The following is a 26,927-nucleotide window of genomic DNA, read 5'->3' as shown; positions in this document are numbered from 1 at the left end:
ATTGTATATATGTACCTCATCTTTGTTATCCATTAGTCTGTTGAAGGGTATCTCAGTTCCTTCCATAGTTTGGCTATTGTGGACATTGCGCTACAAAATTGGGGTACGTGTGCTATTCTTGACCTTCAGATAATATGTTAGAAGGATAATCATCAGCTTCCAGACCACAGTTGACCACTGGTCACTGAAACTATGGAAAGCAAAATCACAGACAAGAGGAGGACTACTATACAAGATTTAGGGAAATTAATAAATTAATAACATGCTATGGGTGTGGTTTAGAAATGGGATAAAATTATTAAATTGCATGAGGAAGATCTTTCAATGTTGTGAGTATATTTCTGTGACTATATATTAATATTTAAACTTTCTTTGAAAGTGATGTCAAGGTCTAAATTTGAGAGCTTTCATGTGTGGAAGGTCCTGTCCTTACTCCCTGCCATAGGATGTTACTCTCACTGTCTGTTAACCCTGACCTTGCTCCCTTCTTTTGATTTATGGTGATGATCATCCTCATTGAATTCATTCTACTGTGATCCTAATTAAACTTGTTAATTAGCTCTGCCAAATGTGTTAACGCCTCCTTCCCCACCAGCCCTGCTCCCCCACAACATGCCTCACTCCTGTACACCTCTGTACCAGTAAGGGTAGTAAAAGGAAGTAAACTAAAATGTGACTATTTTGGTCTTTTTGCTGCTATAGGAAAACAATATTGGGTGGGAATGGTTATTAAGAATTTGGAGATTTCTGGGGTGCCTGGGTGGCTCAGTGGGTTAAAGCCTCTGCCTTCAGCTCAGGTCATGATCCCAGGATCCTGGGATGAAGCCCCACATCGGGCTCTCCCCTCAGCGGGGAGTCTGCTTCCTCCTCTCTCTCTCTGCCTGCCTCTCTGCCTACTTGAGATCTCTGTCTGTCAAATAAATAAATAAAATCTAAAAAAAATAATAATAATTTGGAGCTCTCCTAAGTATTTCACATTTTATGAGTCACTTGAGCTTTCTGTTCCATGGCTGGTGAAGAGCACACATGCTACTTCTTTGCCACACATTGGCACTTCTTTCCATCTTGTAAATTCTAGTGGTCCTACACTTCTCTGGATTTATGAGGCTCAGCATTTTCTATTCTTGTCTGAAGGACCGTTTCTCACTTTCAGTCTTTTGATGATGAAGCTCTGACTTTAGAGGACTCTGGGAAGAATACCACATACCTAGTTCTCTACTCCTATTCCTCAACGTAGAGACCATCAGCCTCACTCTCTGACTGTGGGGACCCCATTACCAGTCCAGCAGTGATCAAGTTCACTTACTTGAAATTGTGCTCTACTTGCAGAGATAATGAATAGGTCTTAGATATCATATGATTAGTTAGTGGTCCTGGATTACCACAGATGGGATATTGGCTGTAGGTTTAAAAAAAAAAAAAAAAAAAAAAGGTTAAGCAGAGCCCTATTTATCACCCTCGTGAGCCCACTAAATATTATACCCCCATAAAGACAGCAGTCATCAGTTAAATAAATGAACCATTAAGTTGAGAACAGATGTGTGAAAACAGCTACCCTCTCCTGATTTACTGACCCTTAGTAGACATTAGTTTGCTAATAGACTTTATCTGCCATATACAGCTTGCCCCACAAATTAGAAGATGTGGCCTCCTTTTCTACTTTAAGCTACCTTTCCCTCCACCTCTCACAAAGGAGCCCTGGGGCCAAGCAAATGACTCTCTTTTTCCCTCTTAACTCAGTGGCTCAAAAAAATTAAGACACCATCTTGCCAGGCCTCAGACAGAGATGGCATCAGGACTTGGAAGCCACCAGGAACATGGGCATATTCTCCCCAGGTTTCCTCACGGCAGATACTGGATTCTCACCCCTGTACCCCATCCTAGAGATTAGCTTTCCAACTGCTATTCCACATGGGAGAAGGTGACATTACAGTCCCAAGTCACGATGGCTCTTGTTATTCTGGGAACAGCCAGCCCAGAATGAAGTTGAAACCTTTAGTACTAATTCTACATTTCCATAAGAGAGAATCTGACTGATCCTGCTTGTCCAATGTCATCCAATGAGGTCCAATCAACTGGCCAAGAGATAGGGAGTACAAACACAGTTGCCGGGAACCTGCCCCCTATAAGGTGAAGGGGACAGTTAAATGATCATTTGAGCTGAGAAGAAAATCTAGACCTGTTTTTCTGAGATTAGTCTCTAGGTATGACCATCCTATATTTATGGATGCTTTTCATTGTTTTGGTTTGGGTTGGGTTGGGCTTGAATCAGTGATTTACTTGGAAAATGATACTCTATTTCTTCCTTCATTTGAAGCAGCACATTGTTCTCATTCTTCTTGGTAAGAAGGGTTTGGGAAGTGTCAGCTAGGAAATGGATATAGAAGGTTTGTTTTAGCCCCTTCAAACTAGTTATAAACCAAAATGTTTGAAGAACTCTTTCCTTGCACCATCCTTGGGTGGGGGGAAGTCAACGCTATTGTATTTTATTCTAAAAGAAATGTATTTATTTTAAAGGGAAAGAAATTTGGATTATGCCTAAAAATAATTTTAGGTGTTTAAGGCTTTATCACACATGATTTTTTGCTATAAGTCCTAGCAAACTTTAAAATATTATTTCCACCAAATTATAACCCCCATTCATTTTTCCTTTCCCAGTTTTATTTGTGGCTTCTCCTGAAAAGAATCACAGTGCCCATGTGAGAGGCTGACCACAGCTCAGTGCTGTCTGTGCCCCCTTTCCACCCCCAGGACCTTCTTCTACATAGAGGAGAGAACAACACGGCAGGAGATGGTTATGACCTGGCAGCTACATGGGGCTGGACTCAAACACCATGCTAGAATCCATTCTGGAGATTTACCTTCCTTTGAAATAGGCTCTATTTCCTAAAGCCCGAGAGATCTTAAATAGCCTTTGTTTTGTCCCATTTCCCTCCAGGCTTAGCGCAAATATTAATGCTGATGTGGTGTGTCATACCCTGGAGTTTTGTAAGCAGGACCCCGGCCAACCATTGTGTCATCTCTATCCGCTTCCCAAGGTGAGTGGGTTTTCACTCTGAATGTCAGATTATGGTGACATGCAAGCTCTTTGAAAATGTTGTAAAGGGAGGGTCAGCTTTGCAGGCCCAGTGGTTTGGGAACAGAGAGAGGCAAGATGACATTTTCAACTACATCGTGTCAAATAATATTGCCCAGTTTTAACTCAGACCCTTCCCCCTCCCTCCACCATGCTGCCAAAGAATGTCTTTTCTATTTAACTATCATAGACTATAATCTAGAACTGGGCTTGCATTAAGTGGGAAATCTAATCAGCCAAGAAGAGAAGAGGTTAAATTTCTTTCTAACGTTTAAAAATCAAGCAGGTCACTTTTATAGCAAGATAAACTCATCCAGTTTGCTCAGGAATTTCTTGGGGTAAGTCCTAAAAGTCCCACGTCCTGGGAAAACCTGAGCTGTTGGTCACTCTGGTCTGACCTTTACTGTTCTCACCAATAAAATGGGTATAATAAAATGCCTGAAATAACTCCTTCATAGGTTTGCTGTAGGAAGTAAGTGAGCTAAGGCACCCCAAATGCTCAGCACAATCCCTGCTACGTAAAGAAGTCTTAATAAAAGTGGTAGTCAGTATCACTATTATCAGTATCATTATTATTCAGAGATAGCTCTTCAGAACATCCTGTGTGCATTGTATCACGTTGGACAATTTTCAATTGGAATGCAGTAGACAGGACTGCAAATGTTGAGAAAATCCTCAGCTCACATTCTGGGTGAGAGTATAATATTAGATCTAATTAGGCTTCAAAATACTGAATTTTCAGAAGCTTCCTATAAAAATAAAAGAAAATATAAAAGAAAAGAAAATTCTATGCCTCCTATTCCAGAATTGTAGTTTTTCTGTGTATGACACAATAGGTTTCTGTTTCAAATGTAATTTCCTTTTTACTCTCATTGAAATAAATTCAGTTTAACACTTTGCGGCCTAACCAATGAACATGATGCTGCCGACTGACAGCCTTAAACATCATCAGCCTGTCCCCTGGAGAAGGAAGAAAAAGGTGCAAATACCTACAGTATGAGCACATCTCATGCTTCCTAAGTGACTGACCACGTGCCAATTACATGTCCTCGAAATCTACCTGAGAAGCTTTGGAATCCACTAGTTTCTAGAAGGGATAGGCATTTTTAATTAAAAAAATTTCTTTTTCATATGTTCCAATAGCATGTGAATATGGTGTCATAATAATTCACTATTTGATAATGCACAGAGGAAACGTGTCTCTATGTATAAAGGCAGGTGATAGGGGTTTTTTGTCATTTCCTTAAATAACATCACGTTATATATACATCACACTCACAGTTATATATAGTCACAAAATGTTCAACTTTAAACTTTCCCATGTAAAATGACATTTCTTTATTTTCTTACCCTGTGCAGTTTATACTCAGAATACCATTTCCTTGTCTGCCCGTCATGACACCCTTTGTAGTTCCTCACTCAGAATGGCTCCAGCCGTCCTAGCTGGCTCGGAGCAGGTGGGAAGATTTCACCCTAGAAATGTTCAGGCCATGCTCCCTGCTCACCTTGACATTCCCCTAGTTGCTGTTCTGGACCTTCACCCACCTCCTCAAATCCCCATCACCAGCCTCCCTCCCTGCAAGTGCCCCAAACAAGACGGGCAGGTGGTGCAAACATGAACAGCTTCCCTCTCTTCCGCCTCCAAGATTTCTTTAACAGCAACAACTGATACTTACTGAGGACTCACTGTCCTATATGATGCTGTGCTTACCCGTCACCTTATTTAGTTCCCCGGATAACTCTAGGATGGAGGCACCATTGTTCATTATGAGCCCTTTTTTAATGTCACAGAAACTGGGGTAAAGGGGTTATGTAACTTGCTGAAGGTCATTCCCTTAGGAAAGAACAGAACTGCGATTCGTATCCCTAGCCTGCTGAGAGCAGTTGGTTAATCTCTTATCCATTGTCAATGTTTCCGAAAATCCTCCCCAGGTTGTCTCTTTGCATCAGTCTGCTGAATTCCCACCACCACAAACAACCAATGTCAAAATCTTGGATGTTTTCTTTTTAATTTTTAAATTAATTGCTATTATATTGATTTTTTTGAGAGTTACTATAACGTGTAATTCTTACCCTACTCTGCCCCCTTAACATTACACTTTGAGCATGTATTTTTTTAATGGTATATTTCAGACCTTCTTTTCATTGCTGTGGCACACCTGCAAAGCAGATGTGAATTAGTGGGTAGAATTACCTACCTACTGAAGATGTAAATAATTTCCAGTCTGTTGTCAGAACAGCCTCCTCCATGACTCACCCAGTCAATACCTACCCCTCAGTATAGCCACTGTTCTAAAGTCTATCACCACAGATTAGTTCATGCATATAAAGTTCTGTTCTTGAATGTCATATAGATGGAATCATACAACATGGTCTTCTCCACGTCTGGCTTCTTTTGCCTGGGAGGGTCATTGTGTTTTGTGTGTGTGACACCACATGAAGGATTCCCACAATCATCCTTTGTGTCACTCCTGCTCTATCTTCCCAGTTAGTCCAACCAAATTCTGCTCTTGCCTGCTTCCCAAAAAATTCTCCACATTAATGCCAGAAAGGCCCTTCTGTAAGGTAAATTTGATCTTGAACTCCACCTCAGTGCCTTGATGTGGAAATCAGTTTCTCCCTCATGCTTCAGATCTCAGCTCATGTGTTGCTTCTTCAGGGAGTGCATCCCTGACTCATCCTATATACCCGTCTTGTTGAAGCTCTTGTAGGTCCCTCCACAGAACCTGCCTTGTTTTAAATGATAGAACTGGGTGATTGTCTGTCCATCTCTCCCACTATGCTGTCACCTCCCGGAGGACTTGGCCTTGGTCGCCACTGTACACCCAATGCCTAGGTTGCCTCACAGATAACAAAGACATATTTGTTGAATGAATAAAGTGCCTCTAGCTTATCCTTTGCATCGCTGATGGAAATTCTGATTTTCCTTATTTCATGGACACATTAGTTTTCCCAGTGCCTGTCTCTGTGCCCGGCTTATGATCTCTATATTGCCTACCCAGTTAGGTATACATTTTCACTTAGCATTTCAGGATTCTCAAAAAGCCTTCCTGGACTTCCATGGTTCTACTTGTGGCACACCTACAAAGCAGATGTGAATTAGTGGGTAGAATTACCTACATACTAAAATTACCTACCTATCTACCTACCTGCTGCAGCCAAAATAGAGTGATTGGCTCTTCCTTGAGCTCACCTTAATCTTCCCACCTCTGCGCCCTTGTTCTCAATCATTCCTTCCATCAAGGATGCCCTGTCATTACCAGGCCCATCCTTTGAGCTCACGTCTCTGTCACTTTCTCTGCAGGATAATTCCTAATCCTCTCCGCAAAATATTAACTCTGTTCTCCACTAACATCTTAAATACCCTTTGAAGTGTTATTATGTGCGGGTGTTGTTCTAAATGCTTTATGTACATGAATCATTTAATCTTATGAATAGGTACTGTTGTTGTTCACATGTTATAGGTGAGGAAAGTATAGCACAGCGATATTAAAATATTAAGTTTACACAGATTTTCTTATTAAGATGTAAGCTTATCAAGATGACAAGTCTGTGTCTTGCCATCTTTGTTGTCTCCATTGTGCCAGGCACGTGTTTGGTGTCCGGATGATATGCCAGCACTGCCCTTGACATGTGCGATCTCATGTAACAGTGCTCCCAGGGGGCGGGGGTTATTTTATGTGAGAAGAAATTGAGACAAGGAGAAGTTAAGAGATTACAAAGCTAGTGAGTGGCAATGAGAGGATTCAGCCCCAGGTCTTTTAAAGTTCAGCCCAAGTTCTACCCCACTGTGCTCTAGGCCACTTGCTAGTACCGGGGTTATGGTTACTTCTATAATTGAACCACCGATCCTGGGTCAGTAATTCCTCACAAATGGGACTCTACACCCTCAGTGTCCTGCTTTGCTTGTGTTTCCGATTCTGGTGAAATACAAATAACATGACACGAGCCATTGCCCCTGTGAAATGCATGCTGCAGGGTGGAGAGAAGAAGCGGGTCCTTCTGCTCCAGGACTCTGGTGGGCAGCACCCAGAAGTGCGGAGCAATGGGGTCTGACCGCAGTAGGAACAGAAGTAAAAGTGGAAGCACATTTAGGGACCTGAAGAAACTGCCTAGTCATCATCTACGGCGCAGTTGACATTCCAAGCCCACTTTTTGCCCATCTTTTAGCTGCAGGTCATATCCTTACCTGTTGTGTGCTCAGAATGACAGAGCGTCATCCATGATTAACTGAAGCAAGAAACAGTCTACAGTGTTCAGTCGGCACCAGCTGGGGAAGGAGGACGAGACAGAATAGGAAAGGAAAAGAAAGAAGAAAATTGCAGACTGCCTTGTAAAGACCACCCAGGTGGTTTTTTGTTACTGACTTTGAGGGTATTGTTTATACCCCACTCCGATCTCATTTGCACCCAAAACTAGGCAGCACCTGCTGCGTGAATGCGTGTGCACGTGCACTCTTGCAGATGTGCACGCATGTGCCCGAGCAGCACTCTGACCCTGAAAATTGAATGTGGTTCTTCCACGTGTACTATGTCTTTATTAGATCAGTGCTAGAGAGCACCCATCGGGCCAGGAGTGGAGCCTCCCTGGCTTTATGCGGCTCCCTCTGGGCACACCCTGTAACTTGGAACAGATGCCCTTCCTAACCACCCCCGAGCTGCAGGGACATGCTACATTCACAGACATCTCAAAGGCATAGTCAAGACCTACTTGACACCACTTTGATCCACATTAAAAGAGAATTATATTCAGAGCATGTGCTCTACTGCAGATAGATTCTCCTCATTTCCCTGGGGCCTCCAACCCATTTAAAGGGCTGAGAGGCAGAGGGAGGGGGGAGTGGAGAATGAATTTGCTCTAAGAGCCTATTCTACCAGTTGTGCTTATTCAGTGTAAACATCACAGGTAGGAGAAGGGGCCTTAAGCAAAGGAAAAAGGTAGCCAGATGTGAGTTCTATATAGGAAAGGAAACATAGACATATTTATCACTGGATGAGGCAGAGAGCAAGGGAGGCAGGAAATGGAGACAAGGGGCAGATTGGAAGGGCTTCCAGTGCTAAACTAAAGAGTCATTCAAATTCTGGAGTGAAAATTCAGCATGTTTTGGTATTTATTTCACGTAACAAATTTTAAGTACTTGAAATCAGTAAAACAGACTATTTAATACATCTCAAATACAAAAGTTCATAAAAGAGAAGTAAAATGCAAATATACTGAAATATACATTAAATGTATTCTAATATAAAAATAAAAATTGGGGCGCATGGGTGGCTCAGTGGGTTAAAGCCTCTATCTTCAGCTCAGGTCATGATCTCAGGGTCCTGGGATCAAACCCCATATCGGGCTCTCTGCTCAGTGGGGAATCTGCCTCCCCTTCTCTCTCTGCTTGCCTCTCTGCCTACTTGTGATTTTTATCTGTCAAATAAATAAATACAATCTTTAAAAAAATAAAAATAAAAATTACTTCAAAGAAGCACTACATAAAATAAAGTATAATGGGGGTTAAATATGAAATGAAATGACGATCTTCTTTTAAGTCATCTTAGTCTAGCATTGAGGTCATCCTTGAGCTATGAAGAACTTCCCAGTTATTTCTCATTTGTCTTCATCTTCTTATCTCATCTTACATAAATGGTGATTCTAATGCAGGTACCATATTAATACCAATTTTGAAAAGTATTTCAGAAAAATAGTAAACTGCTGTGAGGGGACCCGTTGCCTGAGGAAAGCAATCCAGAATTTGAAATGGCTTTTCCTGAGTGAGTCTGATTGCTACAGGAACCCGAAGCTCTCCAAGGCTGAGTGTGTGGGAGTGTATGCATACACAGGGAACTCATGCTTTCTTGGGACCCAAATTACCACAAAGCTGACATAAAAAGGCTTGGGAAGGAATAAGTTTGTACTCTTTTTATGAGAAAATGTCACGCAACAAATTCTTGCTGTTCAGCTGAGAGATAAATAAGCTGATCTCAGGAACTTACTTTCGTTTTTTAAACAGTAAGTGTGAAAAAAAATATCTAGCATCTCTTCAAATATCTCAGGTAGTAAAGTTCAGGAAAAATTACAAGTGGACAGGAAATTGAACATTTTCTAAAATGCATGAATCACTACATTTTGTTCTGGACCGTCAGTTGGGCCCTTCTGTTCCGAAGGATGAGCTGAGCTCTGTGCACAATGCTTTCAGATGTGCGAGCTAATCTTCCCCCAAGGTCCAATATGGTGTGTGTGTGTATGGGGGTACATTTCTCTACTCCATCTCTGTTTAATAAGACCCGAGTCTCTAAAGTCCACCTTTGTCCTCCCAACATTGTAATGATGACTTGTCTTTTTTATGAGAAAATAAAAATGAATTCAGGGCTCTCCATTAAACAGAATCTGTATTCAAACATGGAAGAAAAAAATTACTTCCTCTGTCATCATCACTACACTGGAGCCTCCGTGGTTACTGTCATGGACAATTCTAGCAAAATAGTAGCTCCAACCTAAACTAAATAGAAGCCTCTCTTCCTCTTTGGTCATCTGGTCAACCCCTCCAACTCGTATTTGCTCTTCCCCTTTTTCCACCCTAACTCTGTACAGTATGTGACTTTTCTCCCATATCCAAGCTTAGGGGCAAACAAATCATTACATAATACCCATTTTTGTGATCATCAGAGTTTCAGGTTAAGGAAATTTCCTTCTTGAATGATGGCTGATCTTCAGTTGTGACTTGACAAACTATTAAAAAAATCAGGTGTTACTTGTGATGGGAACATACATTCCAGGAAGAATAACCTACAATTTTGGACCATTTTTTTGTGTACTACCTCAATACTCTGGAAGAGTTAATAAAGTTTCCCATTTTATAAATCCATGTTTGTCCCTAGAAGGTAACCATATCTTTATTAACCGGGACCAGAAATGGCACTAGGGTCAGAAGTGTCTTGGGTGAAATTGATAGGCTTTTAAGGCAGAGACAGTCATTCTTTTATTCCCACAATAGACCTTTTCTAGGCTCCTTTTGTGTGACAGGCACACATTAGGGATGAATGATAAAAGGCGATGGCAAACACAATTTGAGTTGTTATACCTGTACCAAAAGCTGGCCTATGTACTTGTCATACAGCATTTAAAGTCCTTCCACACAACTGCAAGCTTATTCTGTTATCCTAATTTTACAGGTGGGAAATCAAAATCCAAATTAAGTTGCTGGTTGTGTAGTTATTTGACAATGTTTGTAAAGTTCCTATTTAAACATCTCGGGAACTGTTGAACAATGAGATAAATGACAGGGCGATATAGCCTTCTAGATGTGCAAAGTCAGCTGAAAAGGAAACAGAGTATACTGCCTAAAAATAAACCCAGGTGCATTGGAGACTCTTGTTTTTGATAAAAGCAGCATTTCAAATCAGTGGTACAACACTGGCTTATTCAATAAATGGATGGAACTAAAGACTAGCCATTTGGAAATAAAATTTAAACTAAACGTTTATCTATTTCTTACAGCCAGATAAATCCCAATAAGTTAAAGTTTGAATCATTAAAAATGAAACCTTAAAAGAAGAAAAATCCGAGCAACTTTAATTGTGATTTGTGATACAGAAGTCATAAAGGGAGATATGAATACATCTGACTGATTAAAAAAAAAAAAAAACCTGCTGTACACAAAAAACAGTAAATGGGGAGAATATTTTTGTAATATGCCACACAACGAATTATTTTTCCACAATTCAAAGAGCTTTTATAAAATCAAAAAGAAAGGAAAAATGAGCAAAGGTCACAAACAATTAGTTCACAGAGAAAGAAGATCAAAGGACCAAAAATTTAAGGGGGATACCAATCTTCTTCTCATAACAAAAAGAGTGAAAATTAAATGAGAGGCCAACTATCTCTTATGTATTTTGCCTTTGCAAAACTCTTTGAAGGTCATTAGACAAGAAATTATTGAAGAAACAGAAAGGTTTTAAATATCAGAGACTACTACATTAAATTGCTCCCTGAAGACTTGAAGGCTTAAAACGCTAACAGAACTGAGGAAAACATTAAGCCCCATACTCAGATATACAGACTACTGTTCAGTCTTTTCTCTGGGTATTTTGAGGTATCTTGACAGAGATACCATCCTCTATTTTGGTGTAAGCCCATATTTGGAATCTTAGAGAATTTATCTACTTAGACTTGTTTAAAGACAAATTTGGAGGTGATTAAACTCATATGATCTTTAAAAGCTTCAAAATACAGCAGTAATAATGCAAATTTAAGTTACCCTTTCTGCTAAGTAGAAGAAATCAAATGATTCCAAGAAATGTACTTATATGGCATTCAAGATTTAAAAATGTTTCTTGCCTACTTTAGAAAAGTTTAAAAAAATAACTGTTTTTTTCTTGATAATATGCTCTTTTCTTTCCTTAGCTCAAGAAAAGCTAATGACTCTAGTGAATTTGAACAGTTCAAAAGATACTTCAAATTCTGACTTTTTTTAATTTTTTTTATTTTTTAAGATTTTATTTATTATTTGACAGACAGAGACACAGCGAGAGAGGGAACACAAGCAGGGGGAGTGAGAGTGGGAGAAGCAGGCTTCCCGCTGAGCAGGGAGCCTGATGCAGGCCTCCATCCAAGGACCCTGGGATCATGACCTGAACTGAAGGCAGCCACTTAATGACTGAGCCACCCAGGCATCCCCAAATTCTGACTTTAAAAAAAAAAAAAAATTCTTTATTTATTTGACACAGACACAGCAAGAAAGGGAACACTAGCGGGGGAGTGGGAGAGGGAGAAACAGGCTCCCCACTGCAAGGAGCCTGATATAGGACTCGATCCCAGGACCCTGGAATCATGACCTGAGCTAAGGCAGACGCTTAATCATCTGAGCCAGCCAGGCTTCCCTAAAGTTTTAATCAATGGTCTCCCAATATCCACTCTTGGCCCTTTTCTTCACCTAAATAGTCAGCCACATCGGAACTCAGTTCTGAAGTCATTTCCTCAAAGAAGCTTTTCCTGGTGCCCAGACTTCCTTGCCTTTCATCAGACCCCTTCCTTCCAGAACGTATTACAATTATAATTAACAATTGCACAATAAGCTAAATAATTATACAATTATTATTTAACATCTGCTCCTTCTGTTAAGGTATAAATTCCATGGCAACAGATAACCCAGCTGTTGTATCCCCCAGGCACATGCTGTTATGTGTGATTTCCCCAGAGCCCAGCACAATTCACTGCACTTATTAATCCCTCAATAAATACTTGTTGAATGAGCAGTGGACCCAAAGAGGTCCACATCTTATCCCCAGAACCTGTGAATGTTACCTTATATGGAAAAGGGACTTTGCGGGGCATTTGTGGATGGGGAAACTCTCCTGGATCATCTGGATGAGCCCCATGTAATCCAAAGGGGTCCTTATAAGAGAGAGGCAAGAGGATCCGAATGTGAGAAGAAGATACGGCAACAGAGATGGACTGAGGAGGCCATCAGCCAAGGGGTGTATACAGCCATGAAACACCAAAGAGGCAAGAAATGGATATTCCCCCGGGACTACAACTGTTAGCCCAGCTGAAACCTGGTTTTAGCCTCCTAAGACTCATTTTAGACTTCTGACCTCCTCTGGAACTGTGACATAACAAATTGGTGTTGTTTGAAGCCACTATGTGATAATCTGTTACAGCCACAATAGGAAACTAACACAGGTTAATTGTGAAACATTGGACAAGACTGATCTAGCAACCTGAATGCAAACGGAATAATAATAGATCATAACAACAGTGACAACAAATAGAATATTATGTTGCAAAACAGTTGGTCTAAACAACCCAATGACCAAACCACATTTACCATCTAACTAACCCACTTATTTGCCAGAAACTGTGTGTTTAAAAAGTAGGACAATAACCTGTAATAAGAACAGCCCATAGAGTCTAGCACTGGAGAACTTCTGTGCACGCAGACTCTAGGGAAGAAACGGTCAAAATATAGCTGAAGAATGTTGGTTGTGAAGCCTTGGAGAATTCCAGCGCTGGCTCTTGGACTTCTCGTCTCTAAAGCAGGATTAAGAACTGTTAATCCCCACCCCCACGCCACTGCTGTCAGTATAAGGTGAAGAGCTACAGCATATACAATGCCTGGTACAGACCTGGAAGCATCGAAGAACGCTGTATGTATGCAGTGATGGTGGGAATCTCGATGGATGACAATGTCAGAAGAGCGGAATGTGAGTAGTGCTGTATAAAACAATGCTTTTTTTAAAAGATGCTGTCTGGGGAGTAGAATAAGGATAGTATGATTAAATATATTAATGATACTAATAGCTCTACAATGCAGAAGTAGCCCCGGAGAAGGAAAGAAGAAAATGTAGCTAACGGTAAAATACCTATGAAGAAGAGCTATTCAGTGATAAAAAGGGAATACATTTGAAGATAATGGCTTTTTTCTTTCGTATTTCTGTCCTTCCTTTCCTCCCTCCCCCCCTCGCTTCCTTCATGTTCCTGGAAGAAGAAGGTGGCATGAACTGACTTCATTTTTTCCACACAGCTAAGAGTCATAAATGCCCTTTAGAGCTGGGCCTCGTTGGTACATGGAAATCATGGAAATCAAACTGGGCTTTGGTAGACTTCATCCTACATATTGGAAAATCACCACTGTAGGATACAGTGGAATAGAGATACAATAACAGATGAGCAGAGCCCACCCAAAGGCCAGACATGCCAGGATTTCATAAAATCTTACAAGTAGAGGCGCTTCCCACCTCTGTCTTTCTACTTAATAGAAATCACCTCAAAGGGCTTTTCCTCCCTTCCCTTGGCTCTTCTAGTCTGCCTTACATTAGAAGTGTCCTGTGCTTACTGCCTCTGGTGGTCAAGTCTTTGGAGATAGCATCTCTCAAATCTTGCTCCGTTTTTGGATCAACTTACACCATTAAGTGTGGGGGTGTGGGGAAAAAAACCTGTCCTAATAAACTTCTAGAGAAGATCCAAGTAGATCAGTGAAATCCCCCCACCCTCAAACCCTCTCGTGTACGTGCCTGCTCTTTAACAATAAAAATCTTGTGTCTAAAATCATTTCACTTCCCAAGGGGCTTTCTCCTTTGTGGGTACCTGTCACTGTTGTCAGGACTGTGAAGTGAACAAAAGGCACTTTCTATAATTTTTAAATCTACCTGCTGCTATAATTGATAGTAGAGAACGCAATTGCTAAAAATTGTTCACCGTAGAAACTCGTGCCTAAAAATACTATTTCTCTTTACTTCCTTCACTCCTGAGTGTACCAGGATTTAATTATTTAACATCACAAAACCTGAGAAGGCCCAATTAATGAATGTGTCTTGTCCAATTCACCAATACTCCTAAAATGTCAGGAGAAATGATCCCGAGTTCTGGAGCATTCCCCGTTCACTGTGTTCTTTACGTGTTTCCCCATCATAGACAATACGGTACACTACGCTTTGGCTGAAAGATTTGAATATTTGGAAATGCTTTCCTAACTAGTGCGTCTTAACACAAAGTGGCTGAAAGCCTTAAATATGTTAATGTGTGTTAGGGCTCTCTCAGAGGAGCATTTAGTTCGCGAATTTCCCCAGCTTCTTCAACTTAAAACAACAACAGTTTTCTTTTCTAGCACACCTATTAACAACTCCCAGAGCAGGGTTAAAAGCACAGGTTTTGTGCCCAGGGGGTATGAACTGAATCTGGACTGTGCCCCTCACTGGCTCTGTGACTTTGGATTTTAGTCACTCTTAAGACTCAGTCTACCTCATCTGTAAAATAGGAATAATGGTACTTATTACTTAACACTTGCTACATTGTATTCTAATTACATTTTATTGCCAATCGTCTCTCCCAGGTTATAAAACCCTTGATGAGAAAGATTATGTCTCATTCACTGTTACAGCCCTGATACATAATTTGCCACACAGCATAATCAGTAAGCGTTTGTGGAATGAATGAGTAGAGTGAATGACAGCCCAACAAAATGACTGACTGAATGACTTTCTTTCTCTCTCATGATCAGTCCTACACTGGCTACAATGTTTGTACTTGCATTTCCACACACAGGTGCATGGATTGTTGGCTTACAGAGTCACATCTCTCTCCTCCACCGTGTGAGCCTTTGCCTGAAAGCACCCCCCACACACATGAATTCCCCTTGCATTCCCTTAAGCCCTGGTGGAAACTTGGGAGTCATATTTTCTCACTTGGTTAAAATTTCAGGCTTACTTTGCTCTCGGGAAACAATGTGGTCATGGTGGAAAAGGTGTTGGAGTCTAGGGACTTGAGTACTGTCTGCTCAGTTTGCTGAGTGGCCCTGCTTACATTATGTAACCTCACCACTTTCCACTCAGGGTGGTTTTGAAGATCATTGAAATACGGCATCCATTTTTGTAGGCTGATGTTGTAATTACAGTAATTTTTCCAGCTATGCATTAGTGACATAACAACTCAAAACCATCGGTTGCTGTTACACTAATGTTGTGCTTACCACATGCAAGGCACTGTGCCAAGGGCTTTCTTGTTCTTTACACACACACACACACACACACACACACAGAGTATTATCCCCATTTTGCGTGGAGGACAGTGAGTCTCAGAGTGCTTAAGTAACTTGCCCAAGGTCCCACAATTAGTGAATGGCAAAGCTAGGATTCAAACCCACAAGCACTCTGGAGTCCAAACTCACTTTAAATAGAAGATGATGATGGAGACTGTGACCTGGTGATCAGTACAGCATTTAAATATCTTCCATGGAAGATCGGGAGTCACCGAACCTCTCCTCTTGTCCAAAGACTTTGGGCTGGCTCTGGTCTGCATGAACACTTCAGTCATTCTAGGCAGATGTCTTCCGTGAACAACCATGGCTATGTGTTTCTCTGTGCTCTGATGATCAAGCAAAAGGTTGACCTCTCCCCATCTTGTAGCCTGCTGGCACACGGTGCCATATCGTCCTTGGAATTTTCCAAATTCTTGAGTAAAGAAATGCACTCTATGTATCCATGGTTCTTGGGACTCTAAAGCTCCCACTCTGAGAGCTTATTTCTTTGTAAACCTGTGTGGGGCCCTCCTTGGCAAGCCACTCGTGAGAATGTTAAAGAGACCCTGAAGAGGATTTGAGCCTGGAATAGGAGCCACTCTAACTAGAGGCAGAAAGTAATGAGAAATTGGAAAGGATCGACCATAGAATGTTGCAGGATCAAATGAACACTCCAGAACCAAGCTCCTCATTGTTGATGGAGAATCTGTTTATGCCTCAGATTATTGCTCTGAGTCAGAAACCCCAGTATGCCTTCCAACCAGAAAGGGGTCATATCCAGCTCACCATCTAGCCCTGAATGTTCTCTGCAGCCTCTGATTACAGTTGCCCCCTCCATTCTGAAGTCTTAATTTTTTGGAGGATGCAAGAGCGGTCCTCATACTTCAGAAGCGGCGCTGTAAGCACCAGATTGCCAACAGTGAAAGGTTACCGATGAGAGAGAGTAATTATCTTCATTTGCCCATGGCTAACAATTTGCCCATTTGCCTGTCATCACAACAAGCAAAAAAAAATTAGCTTTTCCAAGTATCTTTCTATTAAGTTTTTTAAAAAGATTTTCTTTATTTGAGACAGAGAGATACAGAGAGCATGAGCAGTTGGAGAGGCAACAGGAGAGGGAGGAGCAGGCTCCCCGCTGAGCAAGGAGCCCCACTTGGGGCTCGATCCCATGTCTGGGAGATCATGACCTGAGCCGAAGGCAGATGCTTAACTGACTGAGCCATCCAGTTGCCCCTCCAAGTATCTTTGAATCCTTACATCCATTTTCTTCTGGGGACAGAAGATCAGGCCTGGTATTTATATTCTCTTTTTTATGTTGACATTTGTGCACTTGAACTATGGGAGCAAGTGACACTCTAGTCAAGCCAGGTCCTGATGATCCTGCCCTAGGCCTTCCAGGGAGATGCCAGAAGCACCATCCAGATGATGCCAGAAGCATCATCACACATGGCACTATGGGGGTCAGAAGGTATTTGATGCAGCCCTTGTCACTGGGCTTTTGGTTTGTTTGTTTTGCTTGCTGGTCTTTATCCCTCACTACACATCGGTCCCCTCAGAGAACGGAGCCGGATGAAAAACAAATTAGTCCCCTTAAGGGGACTCAAGTGGCCTGTCCTACAAGGACCCTGCTGAGGCCTCTTTCTGCCCCTCTCGCTTCTGCTTGCTGTGCTCCTTCCTCATCTGTCTCCTCCACTACCCAGAAACCCTGAGAGGCCAGGAATGTCTCTTCGCACCAGATCTCCAGTGTTCTCACTGCGTCCCTATGCCGTGATCATGTTTTTGTTTCTTCAGGAAGGAACAGGGCAATATATATTGAGTTCTTTTTAAAAAGCATGCATTGCTGAATTTGTGCTCATTATCGAAAATTTAGAAAATGCAAGAAAGAACCAAAAAGGAAAAAAGGTGTCACCTGCAATTATTATGGCATATTTCTCTGCAGGATTTATTTTCTCTGTGTGTAAAATCTGGGGCCTCTTTTCCTTGATTAACATAATATCCTACAGGTTTTCTCTTGCTTTTTATTTACATATCAGTTGAGCATCTAGTATGTAGCATGGACAGTTTTAGGCCCTTCGGGTGCTTGAGCTGAGCTTTAGAATGAAAGGGGTATTTCCAAGCAGAGAAACAGGGGGCACGTAATTAAGGTAGAGGGACATCAACATCACATTATGGTATTACAGAGAATGAGTTTTAGGTTAATGAGAGCAGCCAAAAAGGGCACTGTGACAGAAATTTGCACCCAGATCCAGTTTCTTATATTGACCTTACCCAAGAGGCTTACTTACCAGAGAGCTTCCAGGATTTGTGAGAATTTCCAGAAGAATCCAAAATTGCATTCACGTATCTAGGATTTTAAAGGGAGGGTTATAATGAATTGTTTTGGGGCTGTTGTCAGCCAATCAGACTGGACACTGGGTGTAGTGTTGGAGCTCAGTCTACAGGTGCCCGTGAGGTTGTACCATGACCTTGGCCCCTTTGTGGATGGATCATAAGGAAGTCTGGAAGTTCTAGGGAGAGGCTGTATGGCCAGATCGATGATGGGGACCCTCAGGGGCTCAGGGACGTGGGTGTTCATCAACTGGCACATTCGTGGTTCAGTATTTTATGAAACATACACTGTACAGGGGCGTCCTGGTGACCAGACTGACCTGGAGAGCAGCTTCTTTTCTCAAGTTGCTAACATGCACTCTTAGATGCCAGTGGGCCTGCTGCCTCTGACACAAGAGGCTTAGTTTGTCCTCCTTTGAATTTGAGCTGGAGGAGTGTGATGTGGGGCAGAAGCCAGGGAGAGGGTTTCAGAGCCAGCCTGTGGAGGGCAAGCTAGCTCTTATGGCTAGCTTTGCTCTCCTCCTTCCTAAAGCACCTGCTGGAAAGTTGGCTCCAACCCAAGCTCACACCGAGCGGTCACTCCTCCACCCACATTCGCTCTGCATGGCTGAGGTCTTTGGAATAGCACGGTGCTCCATAATGGAGGGAGGCATCTCCCCAGGGGTGAAGAATATACAAAGGAGTCAAGCAGGGACACAAGTCCTGAACGTCCATTAGCAGCAAGGGCCCCATGTCCCAGGAGGCCTCTCCTGCTGTCAGCCAGCTCCAGAATCCCATTCCAGTGCCCATTCTTTCTGCTAAAATGCAGGGCAATGTTCTCAGTTTCCTGGAGTGAGAACTATGCCACTCTCCCATAATCCCAGCTTTCCTACTGATGTGCGTGAGGGGACATCCAGAGCTGAAACAGAAATTTTCCAACCAACCCATCAATTACTGAGCTGGGGATTATTGGGGCAGGCCTTGGCCTAGGGGTTTACATGCATGATGTCCTGTCATCCTCCCGGCACTCCTAGGAGGTAGACATCACCCTCATACTACAGATGACAAAAATAGGGCTTTTTTACATGTTAAGGAAGTAAATCTGTAGATACTGAAGGGCTCAGAGTTTAACTTGCTCAAGGGCACACAGCTCATACTCAGTAGACCTGGGATTTGAACCCCGGTGTGCAAACCATCGCCCAGGCTCTCCTAGGTTTTACAGAGAGCAGCACAAGGAAGAATGTAGTTAAGTCCAGATGGGGGGAGGACAAAAGGTTTGGGAAGCAGTGCTGGGAGCAAATTCTCCCACCCTCTTCCCTAAGGGTTACTTTTCTCCCAAACTGCCCACAAGTATACAAATATGGGATTATGTAGCAATAGTCATTTGTTGTAATCACCTACATGTTTACACATGGAATGTGAACTAAAAAGATAAACCTGGTTGCTGTAGACATGACTGAAAAAATAGGGGTGAGGAACCAGAAGAGTTTGTGCATGGGAGATGGGGTGTTACCTTGTGTGGGAGCAGTCACCACTCAGGTGAGCTGTTGGCAGCCTTCTGCCATGGGGCTTCCAGACATAAGGAGGAGGTATCTAGAGGCCTCCACGTAGTAGAGCAGGTAGAAAGGTGAAAGTTTAGATTGGGTCTCTGCCAGACCTGGCTCTGCGATCTTCACCCAGCTTCTTAGCTTTCCTGCATCTCAATTTCCTCATCTATAAAAAGGTCGTATCTCTCAGAGCTGTTGTGAAAATTAAATAAGATCCTGTTTGCAAAGTACTTAGCCTGGCATCTGGCACAGAGTAAATCCTTTAACAAAGAGTTATTAGCATGAAATCGCCTTCTTGCGAATTTTTTTTTTCCACAGTTTTATGGAATCATTTCTTTACTGCAAAGTTATGGACTTTAAAAGCCCTAACTTCAGAGAAGACATACAAAGAAGAGATGAAGCGCAAGCTGTAATGTTGTCTAACTTTGTTCTTATAGGAGCCGTGGAAATTTACATTAGAGAAGGCGAGACAGATTGTGAAGAAATCCCCCATTCTGGTAAGCAGCGGATGAGAAGAACAGCAGCGTTGTGCTGGGTGCCTTCATCTTCCCCTTCCCCTGCTCTCACACCCCTGAGACCATGGGCTACTCCAGATCCGTGCCCACAACACACCGTCGTAGGAAAGTGAGCGCCCCCCCCTTTTTCTCCTCCCTCTCTCCCAGCAGCAGTGTTTCTCAAACTGGGCAGTACTGACATTTGGGGCTAGTTACTCCCTGGTTGCGGGCATTGTCCTGTCCACTGTAGGGTGTATAGCCACATCCCTGTCTTCTAACCACTAAAGGCCCGCGGCCACATCGCCCTTCCCCAGTCGTGACAACTGTGAGTGGCTCCTGATGTTGCCAAACATCCTCTGGTATGTGCAGTTGAGGACTGCTACTCGCCAGCAGACCATTTTAGAGGAGGCTCTAGCTTTCTAGCTTTCTGACCCTCCACTTTATTTATTTATTTATTTATTTATTTGACAGACAGAGAGGCAGGCAGAGAGAGAAGGAAGTAGGGTCCCCACTGAGCAGAAAGCCCAATGTGTGGGGCTCGATCCCAAGACCCTGGGATCGCGACCTGAGCTGAAGGCAGAGGCTTTAACCCACTGTGCCACCTGGGCGCCCCTGATCCTCCACTTTCTAAATATGTGACTTCAAGGTGAGCCTCAGTTTCCCTATCAGCAAGATAGAGACAGTGGTCGTGCTCCTTTGTCAAAGCATGGCTGTGAGGACTAAGAGAACGATGTGTGTCAAGTGTTGGTCTCATGCCTGGAAATTCTCTAGCACTCAATCAATACCATGTTTAGTTCAAATTGATTATTAGGGAGTCAAGTATTTGACTTAGGCCCTGAATGCAAATGAGCCCCAACTGGATAGGAAGCAGAAAAGTAAACCTTCAAAGAACCAAGTCTCCCTCCATGCTAAAGATCCCGGCAATAAGGAAGCATTCCTCAGAGATGAGAGAGCAAGGCCTTTGTCCTCAGCCTCTCCCTCATCACCCTGCTCTCGTCATTCCCCCGATGCAGTACATTTAAGGCAATCTTGATTTGGCAGCACAGAAAAAAAGGAGGAGGAAAAGCCCTCGTGGCTCAGTTTGCCAGACTTAGCAAATAAAAATAGAGGAGACCAGTTAAATTTGAATTTCAGATAAACAATGAATAAATTTTTAGTGTAAGTATGTTCAGTGCCATATTTTATCTGGCAGCCCCACTCTTGGGGGGCATATGGGTTTTGATGTACAGAGCTGGGATGCAGGGAATGGCATTATTCAGGCATTTCTATGCAATCAGTTAATCAATCACAATGTTGTCAACCATTATTTAATTCAGTGAGTAATTAAAGACCAACAGTAGTGGGTTAGCTAATCAGCTGAAGCCATAGAAAGGAAATTGGAAACATCATAGGAAACCCTTGACCACCTTCAGAGCTCTAAACAAAACTGGAGAACAATACGATCCTTCTTTCCTTCTTCTCCACACGCATCTAAAAACTTCTTCTAGGAGCATTGTTAACTCCACCAGCGCAAACTGCCTTGGCATTAGCTCAGAAGCTAATTAGGATTTTATGATTTTTCATTTCTGTCATCAGAATTGCAAGCATAATTCATAGGGCCAGATTCCAATAATTTCCAGTGAGAAGCCAAAAACAAAAAAACAAACTACCAAACACTAATACAAAACCCCTCAAAAACCTCCTCCAATTAATGTACTCTCTAGATCAAAGCTATCAAGGAAAAAATAATCATAAAATGCCAATAAGTGTCTCTTGAGTTACTGCTCAGATGATAGCAGCTACAATTAGTTACGTTGTGATGGCTCGTCTAACAGCAGACCTGGCTGGGATGTAGGAGGACACATACAGTGGGTTCCATATCATTTCAGCACAGCCTATCAGGCTGGGGAAAAGTGAAGTATTGTGGAAGGGAATGTTCCAGAAAATATCTGCATCTCAGTGAGGCCCTGAGAGGCTCCTCATGGATCTAGCAGAAAACTGAGCATCTAAGTTTTAGAGTACCTGAGTTGTGGAATCAATTTGTTGAATTCTCACAAAAACTCATAGAAAATAGTATATTTTTGTTATCAACCCTGTTTTATAGATGAGAGAACTAAGGATCAGGTATGTTAAGTAATACACTCATTCCCCATAGCTAGTAAGGGAGAAACCCATCATTTAAATCCAGATCTAGCTACTGCCAAGTTCCTACCTTCTCCACTATGCCAATAGCTCTCAACCTCCTCAGCACTAACTTTCAAGAAGCACCATTCACATCACAGGCTATGTAGGTTAAAATTATGCAGTGCATGACCTATGCAACTGTACCTGACATTACTCATCAAAAACCTACCTACTTAATAGAATCATCTTCCCTAGTGCAATTAAAACCAGGTAAAATAATATGTAGCAAGTGTTGAAAAGCACTTCACCATGGAGAAATCCAACTTCATTTTGGCTGTGTATAGAAGAGTAGTTGTTCTCTCCCCTTTGACCTTCTGTTTACCCCAGTCACCACATTTTTTTTTCTTTATTCAACCCCTGTGTATTGTTCTGTTTTCATTTAACATCCTGGTGCATGGGAAAGCTCAGGATACAAGCAGAAACTGGTTCGAATAGATTGCTAAATGAAGATGCTGCGTGGCTCCTGTGCCCAGGGACAGCCCAGACTGAGACTTTCATTTAAATGGGATTACATGCCGCCAGGTGCAATATTTTAAAACCATTGCTGAATCAATAACAGCTCTCATTTTCCCTTTGTCTAGCAAAGTTCAGATTGAAAGGAAGGGGCTGGCAAACTGCAAGGGAGGAACTCTGCAACATTACTCTGTGCCTGTCTCATTTCTCTTTGCAAGGAAAGGAAAAGAGGCTAGTCCTTCCCATGCCATGTGATGAAAAGACCGGATAATTAAAACCTCTGTCTGAACAGGAGGAGTTCAGGGTGGGGGGACCAGGTGGTCCCTGGGCAAGCTTCATCATCTATTATACACACCCTAGACCCCATTTCTGCACAATGAATGTCAGAGACAGCCGCAGCCTTCCGTTGAATTCTGACAGTGAACAGCTGTGCAGATATAACATTTAATTCTTTTGTACCTCTTGTGCAGTAATGATAAGGCTGTCCATGTAAATTTTTCTGATGTATTGGTTACATCAGTGTTAAAATCTACCTGGTCGTTAGGTTAATTAGACTGAGGCCTTCAGGTTCAAGTAAATATTCAAAGACAGAGCTCAGACATTCAAATGCAACCTGCCTTGGAGCTCTGAGTCTCAGAATGTGTCTGTATTTCCAAACTGCCACCCTTGTTGCCGTATAATTTCATGCTGGTGTTTGCTTTACGGTGTGTCCGCAATGCTCATCCCTCTCACTTACCAGGTCTCTGGACTCAACCTTCTGAACACCCCTCCTTTGCCTGACATCCCCCTCCTCCCGCCTTACAGCAGTGGTTCCCAGTCAGCAGCAGCTTGATCCTCCCCACCTCTCCCCCGAGGACATTTGGCAATGTCTGGTGACATTTTGGGGCTGCTTGCGTCTGAATGGCTAGGTGCCAGATACACTGCTAAACATCCCACGAGGCACAGCGCAGCCCCACAACAAAGACTTATTCAGCCCCAAAATAGCATTAATGCTGAGATTAGCAACCCCAGGATCGGGTCTCTCTGCCCCAGCTCACCTCCTCCGGGCCACCCTCTCACCCCCAGGATACCTTCCTGAAATACGAATGGGATCCCTCGGCTAACCCTTCAGTAATCATTCCATGGGGGAAAGCACACAGTGCGACATCTTAGACTGGTCATGCTGCCTCCTTGCCTCCGGGGTTCACCACGTCCTTGTGCTCTGCTATCCCACAGCCAGGGTGAGACATTCGGCAGTCCCCTGATACTACACCTCACACTTCCACGGCCCCTCACAGGGCACTCCCTCTCCACAGCCCCAGGCTTCCCCCGCTTCAGCAATCACCTCAGTAACCTGGGACCTTGATAAAACACAGACTGATTCAACAGGTCTGCTGTGGGGCCCAAAACTCTGCATTTCCGAAAGTTCCCAGGCACACTTTCTGGGTTTGTGATCACACTTTCATCAGTGGTTCTCAAACTTTAGCAACCATCAGAATGACCTGGAGACTTAGAAAACACTGATTTCTGGGACCCACCCCAGGCTTTCCAAGTCAGTAGATCAGGGAGGGGTGCACAAATTGTACCTATAGCAAGTCTGGACCACACTTGGGGTCACAAAGCCTAGAATATCTGTCCCTTCCTGCCAGCATCTTTCCTACAGGACTTCTCGCTCATCTCCTGCCTCCTCCACTGGGTTTCTAGACAGCTGTGTTAATGCCGGGACCACTGCAGACATCCCAAAGCACGCCAAGAGCTGAGATGCTCACCCCTACACGTCCCTGAGCAGTAAGCTTGATGAGGACAAGGACAGCCTCTTCTGTCTCTGTATCTTACACATGGATGGGACACCAATAAGGATTGCTCCTCTCATTCTAGAAAGCTGAGCAAACCTCACGAAGTTTTGCTCAACTTTGATTCATAGCACGAAAATGAGTTTGCTTTGTTCTCCTCTGTCAGGGTCAATGTTTCACCGACGCTACTGATCCAACTCATGGCCGTCTGAAGGACTCTTCTGGCTGGTGAAAATCACTCCTCTCTCCCTGCTCACTGATAAATGCTAGTTTCTAACTTTTTCAACCCTGTTATCTTTTACTTTCATCTGAGGAACATATCATGGAAACCATGATCATTGTAAACGTATCTCTTAGTCAAAAGCTGGGGCTTTCCATCCGTCACACAACCAGAGTCTTATGGAAACTGCTTTCTGAAATCCCGTGCTCACGACGCTTCAGGAGCTTCATCCGTCCACCTCACCTGCCCCCACGGCACCCCCCAGGAAAGGGGACTTCCTCCTTCCTTCTTCCCAAGCCCTGGCATGTCTCTCCAGTTAGTCTTGTCTTTCTCTCATAATAGGCTGGGATTATTCTATTGGAACACGCTCTTTTTTCAAACCCTTTCTCAAAGCCCTTGGGTAGAAGGAGGGAGAAGAATGCTGTTTGCACAAGTGGAACAGATCATGGTGGGCCAGACCTTTTGGGGAAGAAATGGAGCATAGGTGAAGGTGGGGGTCGCAGGCAGCAGGAGGAAGGGGGAGCTGAAGGCTGAGACCCCAGCAAGAACAAAGGCATGGAGACAGAGTGAGGGCAGAGTGTGCAGACAGAAACAAGAGGTCAGTTCAGTTAAACGAGATGGCCCAGGTTCTAAAGGAAAGAGGCTCCCGAAATCCAGACTATGGAGCCAGCAGGGGGAAAAGGAGCTTTATAAGTTGCAGGGCTATTCTGTGAACTAAGCAACTCTTTTTGTTATTTTTGTTCTCTTCTCCAGAAACATTCCAGAAGTAGTTCTGATATTTGTTCGCTCCCATTTTTGGCCAAGATCTGTCAGAGGATTAAATCGTACGTATACTATTCCTACCTCCCTGAATACTGGCATGAGATGGCACCGTTGGTTGTCCCTGTTTTCCAATGACTAAAATAATTGTCAGAAGCAAAAGGCACCTTCCTGAAGGTGTGCATTGGTCGTGTCTCATACCATGACTTGTACAGAAACTAAAAGACAAATGAGGTCTGCACAAATCATTTTGGAAATCCACTGCATAACAGTATCTTTGAACCAAAAATCTGACCTATCCCCTGGGCTGGCAGGCAGGCTGCTGGTGAAACTTCTGGGCAACTTGGTGCACATCCGTGCCGCACACGGGGACAGCCCCTCCTTGCTGTGTAAGACACAGACAAGGTCAAGGTTGGCGCCTCGTCATGAAAGGAACTCTGAGCATCTTTAGTCCAAGGCACTCACGAGGCTGGAAAGGGACTAATTTATTTCACAGAACCCAACCCATTACCTAAAAGCTCTGGCTCAGAAATGCATATACAGTGTTGCCAATGCAGAGACACTGTCTCAATTCCCAGGACCTTCTGTCTCTATTTAAATCCCATACCCCAGCTCTCATCTGAGCCTGGGGTTATGCTGGGTGTCATCATAATCACTGTCCACAGCATTAAAAGATGCAATGGTGTGCCAAGAGGGACATTGGACCAAGAGGCAAAATAGCACAGGTTCTACCTTGCACTTGGCCACTTTCCTCATGTGACAGTGGCTGCTGTCCCACAGCATCCGGTCACTGCTGTGGGTGCCACACATGCAAACATGCAAACCTGTCCATGTTAGTTCTCATAACAACTCTGTAAGTAGGGATTGTTATTATTCCTACTTGTTTTCCTAATTGTTATTATTCCTACATTGAAGGACACTGAGTCTTAAACAGATGATTTCTCCCAGCTGCCCCGTGTGTCTGCTCCGTCTAGCTCCCCTTGCAAGGGCTTGGATGTGATTCAGGCTGCACATCTGGACTCAGAGGCTATAGTCATTTCCTAGGGCAGCTATAATAATATACCTACAAATTGGATGGCTTAGAGGAACAGAAATGTATCCTCTCCCTGTTCTAGAGGCTGGAAGTCTGAAGGCGGGGTGCTGGCAGGGTTCCTCTGAGACTCTGCTCTCCAAGAGTGTCTCCGACTCTCTGGGTCAAACCCTTTGCCTCTTAGCTTCTGATGGGAGCCCGCAATCCTGCTGGCAATTCCAGTCTCTGCCTCCAGCCTCCTCCACTGCCGTCTTCCCTGTGTGTCCGTCTTTCCCTTTTGTACAAACACCAGTCATACTGGATCAGGGGCTGGGCTCATGGCCCCATCTTGACTTTGTAACACTGGCAAAGACCCTGTTTCCAAAAAAAGGTCACATTCATAGGGCCTGGGGGTTAGAACTTCAACATGACTTCTTGTGAATACAATTCAACCCATATGAAGAGGCACTTTTTCTACATTCCTCCTCCTTTATCTCATGAGTTTCATGAGTTTCAATCCACTAAACATCTCCTGTCTGCTGTGAAAGCTTCTCAGGAGAGGAGGAGACTATCTGCTGACCTACATTGAAAGCCTCTTAGAGATCCAAGAGTTTAAAACTTTTCC

General features: G+C 43.2%; 1 protein-coding gene across 4 annotated transcripts in view; it reads left to right on the top strand.

Moving 5' to 3' along the window:
- The window catches only part of AOAH (acyloxyacyl hydrolase), a 167,379-nt gene that overhangs the window by 39,732 nt on the left and 100,720 nt on the right, over nucleotides 1-26,927 (top strand). For all 4 annotated transcript variants that reach the window (XM_045062878.1, XM_045062877.1, XM_004741964.3 and 1 more), the window contains 3 exons: nucleotides 2,939-3,038; nucleotides 19,870-19,929; nucleotides 25,288-25,358. In XM_045062878.1, the coding sequence (XP_044918813.1) occupies nucleotides 2,939-3,038; nucleotides 19,870-19,929; nucleotides 25,288-25,358 (231 nt within the window). The remainder of the gene's footprint in view (nucleotides 1-2,938; nucleotides 3,039-19,869; nucleotides 19,930-25,287; nucleotides 25,359-26,927) is intronic.

The sequence above is a fragment of the Mustela putorius genome, unplaced genomic scaffold, assembly GCF_011764305.1.
Source record: "Mustela putorius furo isolate JIRA1106 unplaced genomic scaffold, ASM1176430v1.1 tig00003845_pilon_pilon_pilon, whole genome shotgun sequence".
NCBI classification, from domain to species: domain Eukaryota; kingdom Metazoa; phylum Chordata; class Mammalia; order Carnivora; family Mustelidae; genus Mustela; species Mustela putorius.
The sequence above is the reverse complement of the archived record's forward strand: the minus strand, read 5'-3'. Positions and strand labels throughout refer to the sequence as shown.